The sequence below is a fragment of the Polyergus mexicanus genome, unplaced genomic scaffold, assembly GCF_030449975.1.
Source record: "Polyergus mexicanus isolate NDT 795.1 unplaced genomic scaffold, iyPolMexi1.0 SCAF_17, whole genome shotgun sequence".
In the NCBI taxonomy this organism is placed as follows: Eukaryota; Metazoa; Arthropoda; class Insecta; order Hymenoptera; family Formicidae; genus Polyergus; species Polyergus mexicanus.
In genome coordinates, this window is record NW_027223337.1 from 6,237,307 (window position 1) to 6,256,631 (window position 19,325).

The 19,325-nt window shown below is 38.8% G+C and overlaps 1 protein-coding gene across 8 annotated transcripts in view; it reads left to right on the top strand.

The window, feature by feature from the left end:
• LOC138940712 (zinc finger protein 608) overlaps nt 1–19,325 on the top strand; it is a 189,384-nt gene that overhangs the window by 108,567 nt on the left and 61,492 nt on the right. For all 8 annotated transcript variants that reach the window (XM_070309839.1, XM_070309840.1, XM_070309837.1 and 5 more), the window contains one exon: nt 15,769–18,200. In XM_070309839.1, the coding sequence (XP_070165940.1) occupies nt 16,425–18,200 (1,776 nt within the window). In that variant the 5' untranslated portion in view covers nt 15,769–16,424. The remainder of the gene's footprint in view (nt 1–15,768; nt 18,201–19,325) is intronic.

Below are 19,325 nucleotides of genomic sequence, written 5' to 3' on the forward strand. Positions count from 1 at the left end.
GATTTTTCCTGTACAATCACAACGGAATAAGGCACGAATATTTGAGACGCCTTGTATACGCACAGTGAATTCTATGCTTGATACAGCTCATGGACAGTAGGCGTTTCCAGCGTCATTATAAATCAGAGTTAAACACGCTAATTATATCGGTCCGTAGTCGCCACCAACGAGGGGGAAGGGTATAAGGGTAGAGGGGAGCTTCGGAGGTTCTCAATCGGCGAGTGCGTGCCGCTTTCGACTTTTCTAATTAACGCGTCCTAACGAGCGTAAAATTTGATTACGACTCTATAATTCGTGTGGTTCTCGATACATCCGATGATCGTTCACGATTTTATGTGCACGTTCGTCAATTAGATGATATTATTTGTAGTTGACGACTGTAATTGTACCCGTTACTATCAATGAAATTATCGTGAAAGATGAGATAAGATATAGTTATATTATCTGGGTAAAAATTTAACATCTGGTTTCTGTAATACTTAAAAATAGAAAGTTATATAGAGTATTCTTTAGAGTAAACTATACACATATACATATATGTATTATATCAAACTCTTTAATTAAATATACAAAAGTTAAGCCAAAGCAAACGAAATTAAACATTAGATCGAATATAGACTTGTATTTAGTTTATTTATTATTATTTTTTTTGTATACATTCAATTTATGACAAAAGATGTTTGATCGGAGGAAATTTATCGTGCACGAGCACCCGTGAGAATCTTTGTTCTCTGAGAGGATGAGAACCTTTTGTGATTCATTCCGTGTCGAGTAAGAATGAGTTTCCTGATGGAGAAAGAGAGAAAAGAGACCGAGAGATAGAACGCTGAGGCGATCTAACGTGAGATAATGAGTTAGGGAACGAGATAGCGAGTTACCGATGAAATATACACATGTATAGGTGTGCGCACGTGCACTCATGCGTACGTGTGTGTGTGTGTGTAGATATACGCGTGTGTATAGATATTCTTATATACAAAGAGGGGGAGAACGGCACGCTGTGAATTATGACGAGCTCCAGGCAGAGTGAGAACCTCTGGCTATTATCCGGCAGCGAGGCTACTCTTCACTTAAGTCCTATCCATCTTTCTATCAGTTCGCCTCGGTCGTGCATGTTCATACATTTATCTTCTCCGAAAAACCGATGTGTTCGATTTGTGAAAGCCACGCGTTTTGTAAAGAAAGGTATTTATTTTTTTGGTAATTGTGTGTTTCACTAAATTTCCTCAACAAACTTCTCTAGCGAGTAATATAAGATTTATTTTAACTTCAATTATCTTAACAAAAACGAGTTTTATATTATATATTTTGACAAACTAATTTATAAAATTTAATTAAATAAACGAACAAATTAGAAAGAACACAAGGAGAGCCCTTGTGCTCTCTCTAATTTGTTTCTTTATTATCTCTGTTTTTTTATTATTTTAATTAAAGAAATATATCCTATAATTACGTATTACGTGATAATTACGTATGTAGTTCTATAATTTATTTCAATAATAATTTTACATGTTTTAACTATTTCTGTGTCGTATAAAGAAAATCGATTCAGTGACGATACTTTTTTTTTTTTTTTTTTTAAATCACTTCTAGGTGAATAACAATATTCATGAGCTCTGCATAATTTAGTAAGTTTTGAATGCAAATAACTAAGGAAACATATTTCGCTTCGATTAGAATGTTTTTTTTTATTTCGGTCCGTTCGCAGTGTGAGCGATGCTTAAAATTCGCTCCCCGTGGGGGATTGGCCGGGGGGGGGGGGGAGTTTAGAGGGACACACGGGCGCTTCTCGAAAAGCTTGCCTTCGCATTTTTTCGCGATCAACCGCCGCTGGAATTCCTGGCTCGGTCGCCTGTCGAGCTTCGATCCGCTTTTTCGCTGCACCTTGCGCGCAGTGCCAAGAAGTTAGTCGGCCGGAATTCACACTGACTCATTCGATTAGGTCGTTCGTTTGGGCGTGGAAGAAGAGGCTCGAGCAAGGGCAGAGAGCTGGTTTTGCCGTGATTTTCATACCGCGCTTGTTCGCCGTTTTGCGTCTCGTTTTTATGATCCACTGCGCGCTGATGTTGCCAACTATTCGCCACCGGAGAATCTTGGCACGATATTATTGTATTTCGTTAGAAAAAAAAAGGGGAAAAAAAAAACTTGGCGGAATATATTATAATATATTATTTTTTTTTTTACACACACGACAGAAAAATTGCAGTAGCATCGACTAAAACTTATAATTTACGACGCATTTTTATCATCCTAGTGTAATAACTATTAAAAGAACATCGTGTGTTTTGAGATGCTGTTGAAACATAAGTTACTTTTTTGTCAGCTAACACGGTAATCATACGAGCTGTAACAATTTTTCTAGACGTTTCTTAATATGCGTGTGATCGCCGGTGGAAAACATTATGCAAATTACACTGTATCAAATGGATGTGATTCGCGAGGCGATTTTTTTTTTTTAGAAATATTTTTTAAAAATATTTATGCTCTTCAATTCTATTTATTTGCCGTAACTAATCGTTACAAAAGAGCATAGTATGAAAATATCGCGCAATTACTATAATTATACTATTGTTGGCACGCGTTTGTCAACAGTTCAATGGCATCATGCTTATTAGCTGAAATGATGCGATTTAGAAAATATGCCAGGAACTACATAGAAAAGTACAAACTCTGCCGAAACAGTGAGAAGATACTACACTGTGTACTAACTTTTATAAAGCACATGACAATTCTTTTGGTTTATTTGATAAATCTACTTTTCATTGAACCATGATAATCAGGCAAAAAGTTATTTGTGAAAAATTTTCTTGTCTATTTATCGCTTCTAACATTATAATTTAAGAAGGCTGATATAATTATCGGATTATAGCAATTTATACGGTTTAGTTTCAAGTCCGAGAAAAACTTGCTCTGTCGCGTAATTTCCGCAAAAAGTGTCCTTCCACACGAGCGAACGATAAAGCAACATAATTATAGTGTCACGTATCTACTCTCATTTCATACAACAAAAACATCAATTTTATTCATCTCGGCAAAACTATGGTTGATTTTATAGCGTGTTATATTACGGTTATATTTACGAGTCGATTAGAGCAAATCTGTGACTGGATTTAGGCGAATATAAAAATGTGTATCTATATTAATCTTAAACCTTGGCAATGTATGTTTATTGCCTAGACTCGTAATTTCCCATGCAAGATCTATTTTTAAATTTGTAAGATTTATATCAACATATTTGTGCGTTTCCAACTTATCATAATTCTTGTTTGCTTTGAATACATAGTACGTTCCAGGAAAAATTAAAGCATCAATATATAAATGTTTCGAATGAAATCTAAAGTGGGATTAAATACAAATGTTTCAATACAAATGAATAAAATACAATATAAGAGGAAATTATCGTGATAAATGATCTTATCATTAATGAATACGTAAGTAGAAGATATTGAATCAGTTTTTTTTTTTTAATCACTGTTACGCTGCTATGATCTATCAGAGGTCGTACGTAACAGCGTCTTTCTATTTTTGGAATCCTCGACCTATGAAATCATTGATCGTCGCTCCTTGAGCTCATTTAAGCATAGATTTCATCTCACTTACGTAACATCGATTTATTGAAAGCTTGCTTATACAATGACAGCTTTTTTCTATTTCGTAATTAGAAAATGGTTAACACCAATGTTTTCGATATTAATAAATTTAAAGTTAAATTAATAAATTTAGAAGTAACCAAGTTTGATGGGATAACAATTTTACAGATGTTTTTATGCATTTTTACAAAAATATTTTTGATGTTTTATTACTTTTATTAAATATCGATAGTAGAAAGTCTTGATAATAAAAATTAAAAATAACAGCGTAAAATCAATTTTGATATAAATATTGCGAATGCTGTATAAATGTCTATGAGATATTATATATATTATTGAAATTTTTAAAAAATATACCTGTATTGTAGAGATAACGAAAAATATTTCTCTAACGAGTAAATTATGAAAATAATGTAATAACGTTGTAATAATATATGTAATATATTCATTTATATTTTATATGCGCGCGCGCGCGTGTGTGTGTGTGTAATAAAATATATCTTTAATAAAGAATTTGTAAAAAATATTTTTAATAGAGACTAAATTTCTCTCTCTCGTCTCTAATACATTCATGACGACATAAATTTAGGCGTGTATCTGCCTATGCGATACCTGTATACGCAAACACAGATATATACATATGATTGCGGACAGACTGCCAAGTTTGGTGACGGTTAAACGAGCGCAATTGCATGGAGATGCAAGCAGACAGGAGGCACAGTGTTGTCATTATCGTTGTTCCGCGCTTTCGTATCGTCCAAGTTATGTTGCTGCACCTTTGGCCGTATAGTCGTAAAAAGAAAAAAAAAAAAAAAAAGAAAAAAAACCAAGCAGCCCGTAGTTCTGCGAATGTGGCGAATCACGCGAGGCCGGCCGCAAAATCTCGCCGGAATTTCATATCACGATCCAAAACATTTCATTGGCAATTTTCTCGCTCAGAGCGCAGCCGTTTCTGCGTTGCGTATAAATATTTATGCACACTCGTCGGGAATACGCGAGTCGCGCCTATTTTCTCTCGCATACAAACAGAAACTCGTGCAAAATTCGGTTTTTATAGTCAATGAATTATAGATGTGCGTGTATTCTACAGCTGAGAATTTTAGTATACATGATAATATTTTTTTGATATTTCTGAAATTATATGCGTGACGAGGCAAATTATGCACAACATGTGAGATTTGATTATAATTTTTTCCAAATTTTTGCCAGAATTATCAGTTTAAATATTCGTCTATACAAATGCGAGAATCTTTCCATAAATTGGAACGAAATCAGAGTAACGAGCGCCTGACTTTTCGCGTGACAGCGGAATCGCGTTTAACAAGCGGAATCGCGTTTAACAAGCAAGCGGCTACCTGTACAGAGTAACGGTAACGAAAATCGCTCGGGAATTTAAAGGCTAAATAGAACGAAAGAGCCGCACGTTTTCGTCCGTTGTACGACGAACGAGCGATCGAGGATAATGCCCGTTTATCTGTACGCGCTCGCTTGGCTCCATCTAGTCGCCACGATTGAGCTTCGTTCGATCCTATCGATCGTGACTCGCATCGAGAGAACCGTTCCCCGCATTCGAGTAATCTGATCGGAAATCTCGTTGATCGAGAGACGGCAGGTTTTGACCCTTACTTACTGCTGCACAAAGTGCAACGTGCCAATTTTTATAGCCATAGCCATTAAAAATTTTATTTCGAGCTACGTACGATTTATCTCTTTATAAAAAATATTTTAAATTCTAATATTTTCTCTAAAAAATGTAGGATTTCAAAGTTACTCTTTTTTAACAACTTTGTGTTAATATTAGAGAAAGAGATAGAAAGAGAATGAAATTTGTAAAAATATATAGTTTGAGAGAAAATGTTCGTTATCAGAAAACTTTGATCGGTTTTTGAACAAACTACTGATACGAGAAACAGTTCTTGTTGGAAACGCACTTGTGGAATTGGCGCCGCCGAGAATTGACCGCGAATATTGTTGCCTGTGATTACAATCTGCGAGCGATCGACATTGTTATGCTCGTATCGGTTGGCTCCGAAACCAAAGAGATAAATTTAAACGAGATTGTAATACATGTCTTTACGAAGCGAATAATTTCGTGCACGCGACAGATCTAGAGATACGATCGTTTGCCAAATTTATCATAAGGGAGATGTTATAAAGTTCTCATATTTCTAAACTCGAATTTGGAAAATATAAATTTTGTAAAGTTTTTTTTTGTGAAATAATCTGTTGTATTTAATTTTTTTTTGTTTTTGTTGAAAAATGTGAGATACTTCGATATGAGGTGCAATAATTGATTGCAAGCTGTTATTTACTTCGCAAAAGTGTATTGCAAAATCGAATGTTTTTGTGAAACGAAACAAAGCTGGGTTTTCGTGTGCAATAATGTAGTGCCGAATTTAGGGTCGATTAGTTATCGATATTCAACGATCGAAAGTGTCGCAATTTGGTTTTGCACGAGCGCGAGCGTTCCCACGGTTAACGACAGTCACTGCTCGAGCATATATTTTAAAACGCTCGTAAGATGCTCAAACAGCTGCTGTCAAACGAGAACGGGACGACTTGGCACAGTCTCTGACTTGCCGAGACATATGTTTGAAGACAAAATCTTCCGTGCGTGAACACGTGGAACTCTCCCCTCCCCCCTGCCCCCAATCGTATATTCAGCACTATATAATGACTGTAACATATGTAAATTGGAAAATGTGTGTTACGACGTTTTCGATCAATATGAACATGGTACGGTATATTGTTGCGTGTGTAAAAAATATATATACTCATAGATTGTAAATTTAAATTTATATCTGAATCTCTCTCTCTCTCTCTCTCTCTTCCTATAGAAAATTTTTATTCTTTTATTTAAACCGCTAAAATACTAGTAGATTTTTTTATGCATAAATTTTTTTCTTCCATTAATCTGTCTTTTGCAACCATAAACGCTATAAATAATGCTTTATCTTTATCAAGTTATTCAATTTTAAATCTTCGTTTATGAAACTTCAAAAAATGTAAGAGCTGTAATTAAATCGGAAAAAGCAGTGTATATTAATAACATAGTTTTGCAGTATAGAAAAATGATTATGATTATCACATACACATACGCGCGCGCGCAGGTATGTGTGTGTGTGTGTGTTACAAATAATAATTTCCCAATTATATGGATTGTCCGCTCGCATAGTTTTATAATATAGCGAATGATTCTCTCTAAACATAAAGAGCTGTAACTAAATTGATGAAAGAAAAACACTTGTACGTATCATAAAAGAATGATTACGCATTATGCAAGCGTACGTGTTTGTCTCAGGAATAATAACTTCTTAAAGACAATGTGCGCCTACGTTTTTATTTGTGGCACGTAATAAACTACACAAAAACTTAACGTCTGTAATAAAGTTACATAAATAAAAAATATTATTAATGCGTTATTTTATTACATCGTATAAGGTGTAAATCATGTAAGTAAAATAATAATGTTCTTTTAAAATTACAAGATTGTTTAACTTTTTTAGTTTCAATAAAATGCCAATAAAAATTTAGAAGAGAATTATATCATTTAATTGAGAGATCAGAGATGCTATTATATATTATTTTTTATCTATTCTATTTTGTAAAATGATGATCGCGTGTTACGTAAAAGTCATATCGAGTTGTTCTTAATTGGGGAATATAATGGCCCATTCAACGAATTCTCTTGGGAGCTGAATCGCGGAGAAATCAAAGAATGTCATTATACGCCCCGCAGGGAAAAATGTTCCTGTATATTACGCAAGCGTGCGCAGCCATTCGTGACGCGTTGAAAACGCGCGTATAAGCGATTTCCAATAATATTTTCACTTTAGCCGTGACGCGTATTAGCAGCGGACGCGTTTGGCTCTGCATCAGATTCCTATCGTCGGCTGTGCAGTGCAATCGCATCTGTATCCGATGTTTCTACGTTGTTAGCATATCGAGCACAGAGTAGTCCGTTTGCTGCAGTGATTCTCAATTATTCTCCTACATCGGAAAAAAAAAAAACGCAATCAATGGCGTCATATAAGGAAATATATGTGATAAAATTACGTTGGAAAAATTCGTATTTTATTAACGGATTTAATGCAACAATAGCCTTTTTTGAGGAATTAAATTAAATTTGCGTTATAATATAGTCACCTAAATCAAATTATTTACAAAGTATAGGAAATCATAATATTACTATTGCAAAACTATATTACAAGATTTTGTTTTGGGAGATCGGTTACACAATTTCAGTTTCCTTATACTTTACGAGAAGACTGAGAGCAGCAGTCAAGTTTATAATCTAGCGAAATAATTTTTCCTCGGAAATATGGCTTCTTTCTGTCCTTCTTCATTTCTTTATACTTCCTTTTTTACTTTCCGTTTTTTACGAGCTCTTTTACGGTTATGTAGTTATTGAGGATTAAGAAATATATTTTAGGGATTTTCTAGGAAGGAAGATAATTTTGTTACAATACATACGATATTAAAATGCTGGAGTCGTCGCAGCGTGTTCTAACGAATAGGCATTCTTCGACCAACCGGAGATATGCTTTGTTAAACAAATAAATTTCATTATGAACTTTCTTTCTCATGCTTATCGTCTGAAATGCGAAGCTGAAAAAGGTGTAACTATATTTTTTGCGTTCTCTCTTTCTCTTCCCCTCTTTCTCCCTACGTTATATATAGACTAATTTCTCTATACCATAGCAAGCCATTTTTTTCATTATAAAATCTTTATGCTACTATATATCATCCATTTGTATCTAATGTTAAATCTAACGATATAATGAATAATAAAAGGGGGCAGAGGAATGGTTTGCCGCGAAATCCAATATATTGTACATAGTTGAGCTATTTTCTTTTTCCCTTGCGATCGACCCATAACAGCAGTGACTAATCATTCAATTTTGCCGGCTATCATTCCGTGGTTTGCAATGCCTGTATAATTACAGACAAGCCAGAAACACTTTTAACGATCTCATCCGATGTTCTAACAATGCAGGTAGTCGGATGTTGGTACAAGATTATATTCCGGAATTCTTGTATGTTACTTAAAAAACTTCTTGCCTGATTATTAGCAAGGACTATCCGTGCATTGCCGGGCGACCGCAAATCTCTCTCGTTTTTTTTTTCGTTTTTTTTCCCTTTGTCTTCTTTTCTTCTCAAGGCGACACAACATCTGTGTCGAGCTCTCGGACAGCGAGATTCTGTGAAGAGGGTACACACGGTGAAGAAAGAGAGTAAATGAATGAGTGGCGGCTTGCATTGTGGTAGCCGCGAATGCGGAACCGGCTAATCTGTTTGTTCGACGAACTACTTTCCGGCCCCGACCTCGGTCCTTTCATCTCGTCTCTCGCAATGAGCTCTTCCACGGCTCGCACTCTCTCGAGGACCTCTAATGAGTTTGCGATTGAAGTTTCTCGAGTGTTCCGGAAACTCTCTCTTTCACTTGCTCTCTCTTCCCCCCCCCCCTCTCTCTCTCTCTCTCATCGCCGTCGTCGTGACGATGAAAACCTTTTATCCTCGACGCGATTCTACTTTTCGGCGAATTCTTTCGTGAAAAAGTATCATATTACTGCTCATTACGCTCATTTATTTGTCTCTACGTGATCGCTAAAATTCTCGGGTGTCGATGACTTTAGAACTCTTTTCGCCGGTTTACAGTGGCGATTATAAATTGCCAAAGTTTATACGTCATTGAATCAATTTTTAAAACAAGTAATGTTCGCTTCTTTGAAGATATAATCTGAAATTGCATCCTAGAAATATTATCGTCTTTTTATCTAGAAATTCTTCGAGTAAAGAAATGCGGAATAAAATTCTGTTGTGTTTGGAAAAAAATCAAGTCCACTCGAAACTATATTTTAGAATATCGTCTTTGTTAACACTGTTATTAGTTTTTTATTATAAAATTGGGATAAAATACGCTTTTCACGTATTCGCAATATAGAGGAGTAAAATAAGGAATTCCGCTGGAAACGTTCCGATTATTCATTGAAATAATGATCGCTTATGAACGGTATGAGACTACTGGCTTCACAGACTAGTAATAAATTGGAAGTGAACCGCGAAGCATAACAAGAGTGGCATTCGTGCTGGGAGAGACGTATGCGTTGCGGGGAAGTAGCTTTGCAGAATTGCACGACAGCCACGGCTACATTAATGCGTCCAACGTGTATACACGCCGCGTATATATGTCGCGAAGTTGCGAAGGGTCGAAATTGCGGTACATGGAGCGAGAGAGCGGATTCTCTATGTCGGCGTATGCTGCGCGGCGGCTCCTTGTTTCGGGGCGCTTTCATGAAAGCATGAAAGCCTCGGGGCGGTGATTTATGCATCGGTGTCGCGTCTATTGCGTTCCCGCGTGACCGCGAAAAAGCGGCAAATAGAGAGGAGGAAGGAAAAATCATGTCGGCAATGTGCAATAAGCTGTCGCGCTTTTCCACTCGCGACGGGAAATTTCGTTCCGCAGCTTGGTTAAAAGGAATTCTTGAAATCTGTCGATCGATTGCAATAGTCTTATTACGAACATGCGTCGATCGTAATAGGAATGTAATCGGAAAACTTAATAAATTATAATTTACAATTTTTTATATATTAATAATTTACAATTTTTCTTCCTATAAAAATTTTTATTATATTTAAATTGGTTGCAATAAAAGAACCATCAAAATAAATCAACGTAAATCTTTAGTTTTGCTTTACAGACTTAAATTGACGCGGCGTTCAAAATTTTTAAGTTGCCCATATATTGATTATCAGTCTTGACAAACAATACACGCGAGAGAGAGAGAGAGAGAGAGAGAGCATGCAAGCCGGTTTTGAGAATTAACTTGCAATTTCCATAAAATTGTCATTAACTCGTTACGAAGCCACAGAATACGTTGGCAATTATATTCCGACAGAAATATCCGAACGCTAATAGAAATGTACGATATTCGTTATTATGCCATGTATGGTTTGTTACGTGGAAAAGCGTTTATTCAATGACTCTCACGATTCCTCGTCTTTCCCTAAGTCTATCTTATATAGCGATCGCTCGAATTTATACGCGAGATTTCACGGAAACTCTTCAGAATCCTTAATACACGATAGATATTAATCACGATCGTAAAAAGTAATTGATGTTCTATATTCCGCTAGAAAAAAAAAAAAAAAAAAATCTACTCACTATTATATACTACTCAATATTTTTTCCGTCTCATTGGTATATTTTCAATTTAATGAGAGACATAAAATATGCATCGAGAAATCTGTTTTTAATTTGCAATAAACATAGACAGGACACAGAATCATACATCTTATGAGATGGATAAATGATTTCTTCAGAATAAATTGTAACGGACTTTAATTGCCTCTCGGCTCTTCTACGGTTATAAATTCAGTTCTATGCAATTCTGTGTTGGTTTGTATTCTTCGTGAACAATGGCGTTGAAGCACGTAAAAAATAGAATAAAACGGAAAGAGAGGAAAATAAGACGAAGCGAATGGCGGCGAATACATTACGGCTCGGAAGCAAGTATGAGCGACGTGAAAATAGCGAGCCTCGCAGCTGTAATAAAGAAGATTGAACAGGCGTGTAAGCAACAGTCGTGTTTAAGTATCGTTCACATAGCATTCGCAAAGGAATATTTGCTACCATTTTCTTTCGCGGAACGTCGAATATATTGTAGAATAATCGAGAATTGAAAGAGGATATATTTTTCACACGCGTTCTATCGAATATTTATTACTTGGAAGAAATCTTCTCAATATTATCATAATATTATTAAGCTAAATATTAAGTATACTAATTGAATTATCGCATAAATTTTTTCTTCATTTTACGAATGTTTCATATCTTTTTCTGTCAATAATTTTAATAATTATCGATATGATTATTATCAAAATTTATTCGACTTTATTATTTGATATGAAACTATTAAACACGATTAAACTTTCTTCATCTTACCTTTATTTTTTAATTTTGCGAATCTTGCGCGCAATAATTTAGCGAATTTCTTCAATATCGTACAATGACGTAAAAGTCGGAATCAGGCGCGCTTTTGCATCGCGATGCAGCTACGTTGTCGATTCTCGTGTGAATGATACTTCAGTGCCGAAGAATAGCATTACGACAATGGTAGCGAAGACAACGTTGCTCTCTCGGAGAGACGGCAGAACGGTCGCAACAATCGCTCTGCGCTCTCGCTTAGAAAGGAAACAGGCTTTCGTCATTCGGCTTTCCACGATCGTTCAATTATTCAACGCTGCTCTCCGCGTTGCGCGCCTCGCCAGTCACGACGGACAAGTGTAATGAAATATTAACATGGCGTAATTAGAATTCAATTGGACGTGCTCGGTGCAATCCGGATTTACGTGTTCTGGACTCGAAGAGGGTAGAGCGTGTACCGCATACGCTTCGTTGAGAACCAGCACTATAACCAAGTGCTATTTGTCGTTGTTCGATAGCATCATTAATCATCTTTGTGAGGCGTAATTTGTAAAATTAAATTCTCCACTGTATTACGCGAAATAAAAAAGAGAGAGGAAAATATTGAAATCAATTATGTCAGAGAATTAATGTGAGAATTTATGTATTGTTTATATAAACTCATTATAGCTGAATTTAGTAGACGCGAAGATTCAATTCATTTTTGACATGAATATTTTGTTATTTTGCATCAACACTTACTGAAATATGAATATATTTCACTCTCTATCTCTGCGATTGTTAAACAAAAGATAAAATGCACAAACATAGCTAATTTTAAAAATCTTATAAAATAGAAATTTGTTAGAAACTCGGCATATATACCGCGAAATTAAATGACGCTTAGAATGTTATAAATTTTCAACAATGCAATAAATTTCACACTTTTAACGATCTTTTTTTATATCGATGTCTATTTTTGTTCTGGCTTGTTTTTATAATTTCTCATTTATCGATTGATCTAAGTTTGTTCCGGTGTTATCGTCTAGATGAGTTTTTGCGTTAGATGCAGATAGAGCGTATCTGTGTATTTTAATAGGGGTATTAGCGATAAATTTAATACAAAACACAGTTAAGATCTTAATCTTCAGCTCGTTTAAGTAAACTCATTACGCGGTCCTCACTTTGGAGGAAATATAGCAGCAGCAGCAGCAGCGTCGTTAGCATAAACGATGACTCCTTCTCTTTGCTCGGCTGTCGAGCTACATGTTTTAATACGAAGCTCGTTCTCTGCAAAACAAATAGAATAAACTAGTTGCGCCGAGAGAAGAACCTTTATTTCTTTATTAACGCGTCTGTTTCGACACATTTGATCAATTCTTCGGATCAATGTCCTTTTAAAGTTCTATCTATGCGCGAAGCAGTATCGCTAATTGAATTCAAATTTAACTTTACCCGAATAAGCTTGCTTTATGTGTAATTTATTAATGAACTCATCGAACAAGCTTTGCTCTACTGATTTGAATATTAATTACATTTTTTATTTGTATGTGTAATTACAGAGATAATAAAAAGAGAACGAAAAAACAAAGAGGGAGAGAGAGAGAGAGAGAGAGAGATCTGAAATATTTTATTATGTAGTAATTTAAAAATAATAAATTAATATCGAGAATTTATATATGTTTAATTATTATCACGTAATAACGTAAAATTTAATAAAATATTCCAATAGATTCAGGTCGATACACTATTTGCGATAAAAATAATATTTTAAATGTGTGCTTCACAAAACTTCAATTATCTCGCAGAATTTATATAAAGTGTGTATATTTATTTTTTATCTTCCTTGATTTATTTACTTTTTTATTGAAATATTCTTTTTGGACAAAATAATTAATAAACGTGGAATATTGATTCCATTTTTGAAATGTAATTCCGTTAGCTGTAATCTCTCTGTCTTAAATCGGGAGGTATTCGAGGATTAACTCGACTCCGTTAACAAGGTAAATTCTCCCACGGCAGATCTCGGTGATGGACTTCATTGACGTCATTACGATCGAGGTTCGCGAGAATGCTGCGCCCACAGTACGGAATAGTTCGGGCTTACCAATTGTTCTCCCAGGAATGCCGTCAATCTCCATTCGTGGAATTGTTAGGAGACCGACGAGCGCCGCGTTCTCGCCTTAACGACTCGTCTTTATCCCACTCGGTATAAATGGCACCGGATATTATTTTCGTCGCGGAACTCCTCGAAGTCGCGCGATTAATCTTGTAACTTAATGCGGGTACGATGTAACTTAAGGCCGGAGCAAGTTCCCGAGCTCTCCGTCGCGATCGTTCGTGATTTCGCGACTTCCGCTTCTTCTCTCGATTAACTACCGGATATATATCACCTTTTCGCGTCGTGACAGCTAATCTGCGAAGATATTAATTATGATATGTTTTATATTTTGTTTCCTAAATTTTTAGTACGGATGAAATAATTAATTTACATCTCTGACACAAAACATGAGTTTTAATTTATCAAATCAAAAATGCATCTTTTTATTAAGAAAAACATGACAAGTCATTCTTGGTAATTTATGTTGATATTATGCTTTATTTTTTGTTAAGAAGCCACTGTTCGATTATTTACTTCTACTATAAATTACTATTTTGCTAGTTTGATCATTCTATTTTTTTATATGCACGACAGGGTTTATACGTTTATAACATTTTTATCAATCATAAATCTTATTTTTATGTCAGATTAATTTTTTCTGACACACAATATTTTGTCATCCGTTGTCCTCTTTTATTTCACGCACATCGATCACATTTTACCATCACACGTATACACAGTAGTTGTATGTCGCGTATAACGTTCCGAGAGGACTCGGTTTTACAGAACATGGAATGAATTTTACTGTTCTCGTTCTCTCTCTCTCTCTCAATCGAAAGATGTGTCTATATATATTTCTCTCTTCGTCTAAATTTCCTCGTTTCTCTTTCTCGCACCGGTTGTTACTGACGCGGGGCGGCGGTTGGACCGTGGCCAAAATGCCGTCGGTAAAATTAATCGTTCCCTGACACGAATTCCTCTCTAAGTGGGAATACGAATTTGTAGGTGCGAAACAGAGAGAGCGCCCTTGGGAAAGAGAAGGGGGAGACGAGGGGATTGCCTCGAGTTGTACGCGCTCGGGGTGAAAGCCGGAAGGTAGAGAGAAGGAGGGGAAGGGAGAAGGCGGCGATCGGATAGAGCAGGTCTCTAAACATGTCGTTATATCGAAGCTAACACATACCCGGTTTACGCTTGTTCTTGGGTTCTCCCAAGAGAACGCCGGCATACAACTCGCGGCGCTGGTTATTGGCTGTCGACCAAATACCCCCGAAGACTCGTATCCCCCTATCGAGCATTGTTTATGAAAGCAATGTGACTACAAAGCGGCGTGCATAAGTCTTTCCAGCTGGCCGGTCGCGATGCCAAATTAGCGATGCCAAATTAATTGGAATCGTCGAATTCTCAAACGGGTGTGTCGAGCTGTCACATACCATGGCTCGCAAACTCTTTTGTAGATGCTTTTATTTCTAATTTCATTGTGTACATTCATTTTGGTGCGCAATTCTGAATCTTTTATTTGAAGAATTTGATATCTACTAAATTGAAAATCATAAGAAAACAATAATAAAATAATATAATCATAATAAAATATATATTGAATAAAAAAATATTTTAATAGCGGCCAGCATACGCGTAATGTTTATATACACTTTTGTATTACAGAATACTTTCAATAATCGCGATGTACTTCAAGACATATAACACAAATATTTGTATAATTTTTACTCGACGAAAAAATATACAATATACAAGAGTTAATATTTAAAATATTAAACAACGCAATCAGTTATGTATAGGAAAATTATATGATGGCAAGTCGTAAAAGACGGGATTATATCGTACGGACGTAAACGCGATTATGTTTTACAGAGAAAATTGGGAACGGGTTGCGCTTGGCTCATTACATTGCATAGTCGTTACATCTCTCTGTGACATTTGTCGCCACATTATACGATATATTTTTTTCCAAGATAAATAAAACACAGCTTCTCCAGATTTCGATATCTTATACGCGCAAGAATTTAATTCAATAAATTATTTGAAATTAGTTTAAATTAAATAACGAATGACGAAATATTCTCGGAAAAGACTATTTCGACGAAATAATGTTGGTTAAGCGCAATCGTAGTACATTTTACGTCGACGTGAAAGGAATCGTTTACGTGTTACAGATCGGAAGCACGTCGTTCAGCCGAAGCGCGGTTCCATCGGGAGATCGAAGGAGAGAACCGCACGCTAGGCTGACGCCGACCGGGAATATCCCCGACATGGCTTAACTCGCGACAAGCGGAAGACAGGAGGTGGAAAGAGGAGTTTCAAGAATGCACGGATGATGATCGAGATTGCCTACAAAGTTGAAAATAATCACGAATGGTGTCGAGTGGTGTGTTGGTGATCGCGTCGAGGGGGAGGGGTAGTAATAGTGGCTGTGATCGTAGTGTCGTGTCTCGAGAATCAGTGTATTGTCGGTGAAGAGTGATGAGAGAGGTATATCAGGTTGCTCGATCTTGGCTTCGCGAGTAAGAATTAAGAGCAAGCGCGGTGAAAAGAGCTCCTCAAGGTGGATAAAGTGTACGCGCGATAAGAGAAGGAAGGGGGAGGGAAAAGAGAGATCGAGCCGGATATATCGCGAATTACGTCGAGCTAGAGTAACCGCGAGAGAGTGAGTGATGTGTTCGATGGACGAGGCGCGTCTCGCGGGCGGTGGTCGGGGTAATGATAACGCGTGTAATCGCACACGCTACCATTGTTACTTGGGATCGAAAGTGAGAAAAGGTGGGCAGTCGGTGACCAGGCTGGCGGGCGCCGGGGAAACGTTTCCAAGGGCATGGCGACCACGCCACTAGGCGGTCGCCTCCCTAACGTAAACCGCAAAGGACCATCTCCGTGCGTCGGTGGTGGTGGTGCTAGTAGTAGTAGTAGTAGCGGTAGTAATAGCAGCGGTGGCGGTAACGGCAGCAGCAACAACAACGGTTTAGGCAACGGCAACGCCGGTGGTCAATCGAAGAGACAGGAGAGAGCGTTGATCGGCAGGGAACACCGCGATCATCGTCACCATCATCATCACCATCATCATCACCATCATCACCACCATCATCATCATCAGGGTCGAGACAAGTCATCGTCGTCGTCGTCGTCGTCGTCGTCGTCGTCGTCGTCGTCGTCGTCGTCATTGTCGTCGTCGTCGTCATTGTCGTCGTCATCGTCGGGCCAGCAGCGTGAGCCTAATAAAGCAAGCACAGTGGCTGCTAACGCCGGTGAGCTGGATTCGGCCGCGACGAATGCGACCAATAACTTTGAGTACGACGACAACGAATGGGACATCGGCATAGGTGACCTGATAATCGATCTTGATGCGGACATTGAGAAGACGAGGGACGAGAAATTGAGCTCGGGGACAGGCATGGCTTCTACGCCTGCCTCGGCAGCATCGGCACCGAATAACGCGAATCATCATCAATTACAAAACTCAACGAGTCTCAACTCCTCCAATTCCTCGTCCGTTCCGTCGTCTGGCACGAACGCCAGCAGCCAATCTTCGTCGTCCACCTCTTCGTCATCGTCGTTGTCGTCGTCCTCCTCCTCGTCGTCTTCATCGTCGTCGTCAACGTCCTCTTCGTGCGGCGCGAACTCTTCGACGCGATCCAACAGTCCCGGTGCCGGCAACGCGAACGGCACCGCGTCTTCCGTAGTTACCGGCCCCGGTAACAAGCAAGCGTCGGGCGTGAACGTGAGCGGCGTCAACGCCGTCCACGGTAACGCCGGAAATCCCGGCAAGATGGCCGTTGAACATTCGGCCACCGTCGACAAGGGCCTCAAGATGAAGATCAAACGCACCAAGCCCGGTACCAAGACGAGCGAGGCCAAGCACGAGATCGTCAAATCGAACGAGATCAACGGCACTGCCTCGTCGCAGGATTCCAACAACGGCACCGCCGCGTCTTCGACATCCTCGTCCTCGACCGCCGGCTCGGCCTCCGCGTCGGTCGCGGTCGCACAGAACTCGCAGAACTCGGAATGCGGCGCGACCGGCGGCGGCGGCGGCGGCGGCGGCGGCGGCGGCGGCCAGTCGTCCTCGTCGAACAAGTCGAAACCGAGTCACTCGCCGGCGTCGGCCGGCGGCACCGGCGGCGCCGCGCCCTCGTCTACCGCCGGTTCCAAACGCGGCTCCAGCGGTCATCGGCGCGACAAGGCGCGTGACAAGCACGAGAAGCCGCAGAGCAATCATACGCCTCAGCAGATTAAGCCGGAGATGAACGGCACCGCGCGACCGACGCCGCAAGGCCAGAACTCGGCCGGCGGCGCGACGCAGTCTCAGGGCCCGACCCCGGCCGCCACGGCGCCGCAACAGACCCAGGGACCACCGCCTAGCTCGAGGACAGGTTTCTCCGTATCGCAAGGCCCCGGGCCACCCGCGACCAGCGCGGCGGCGCCCTGTCCGCCGCCGAGTCCGGCGAGTGCCACGGCAACCGGCGCGGCGGCCAAGCCGGAGCAGACCAAAGTCGCCGCGGTGCCGGGCCCGCCGCTTACAACGTCCGCCGAGGAGGCTATGGACACTGCCGCTAGTCCTCCACCCGCGAAAAAAATGAAGACGGAACCAAAGGTAAGTGGCTTATCTTTCAAGCTACTACTTTATCTCGTCGCAATGTCGGCGATTAATGTTATCTTAGCATTCTTAGCCGAAAGTGTTCTCTGCGAAATTTCGAATAATCTGTTTTTTAGATATCAAATCTCTCCTCTCGCAATTTTTTCAATTTTATTATTTCATATTTTAATCATAAAGTTTTTCAAAATTTAATTAAGGCAAAATATATTTGAATAGCGAATAATATTCATTCTTATTCATTTTTATCTATAAGTTTAATTTTTGAGAAACTCTATTTTTTCTCATTTCGTTCGTGGCCAAAAAGCTAATGGCTATATATTTTTAATTCTAAATTTCGCAAGAAGTAAGGACACATATTTACTTTCTGCTAATTTTAAAATATTCTTTTATAATATGTTTACGACACTATTACTCATTACTTTGCATTCTTCATCAATATGTGACAGAATGTTATCTGTCAGTGCGATTTTGAAAGACGGAAAGATGAGCTATGTTGTAACGTTAGATTTTTTTTTTTTTTTTTTTTTTTTTGGAGAGAGAGAGAGAGAGAGAGAGAGAGAGAGAGAGAGAGAGAGAGAGAGAGAGAGAGAGAGAGAGAGAGAGAGAGACGATGAGCCAAATTAAATTCGTGGAACTTTTTTACCGCGCTATAGATCGCCGTGAGATAAGAACGGGGAGCATGTTAACAAAAAAAAGAGGAGAATTTTCTTTCTCTCTTTCGAATCATTCCGGCCGCCGGAAGATGTAATATGTAATACTGGTTTCCGGCAGCTCGTTAGTCGCCACGAGCCCGAGCCAGACCCTCTTACGATCTGTATCTTCGCTTCGTCGGCGGCGACGCGTAACGCTCGTACGCACCTAATTCATTCGCGGCGAGATGAGAATCGGCATCGAATCAATTACACAAGTCCATATGCATAGAACGCGAGCGGACCGCAACGAAGCGATATTACGCACGATACGCGCACGTGCGCGCATCAATGCTACCTTCCATTTCGCTGCGGGCGGTAGAAAAAATTTCATCTAAAAACTATAGCAGGTTGTAGGAAGGAAAAAAAGGTAATTTAGATTCTTAAAAAAAAAGAGTTGCAATAATAATTTTTAATGTATTAATAAAAAATG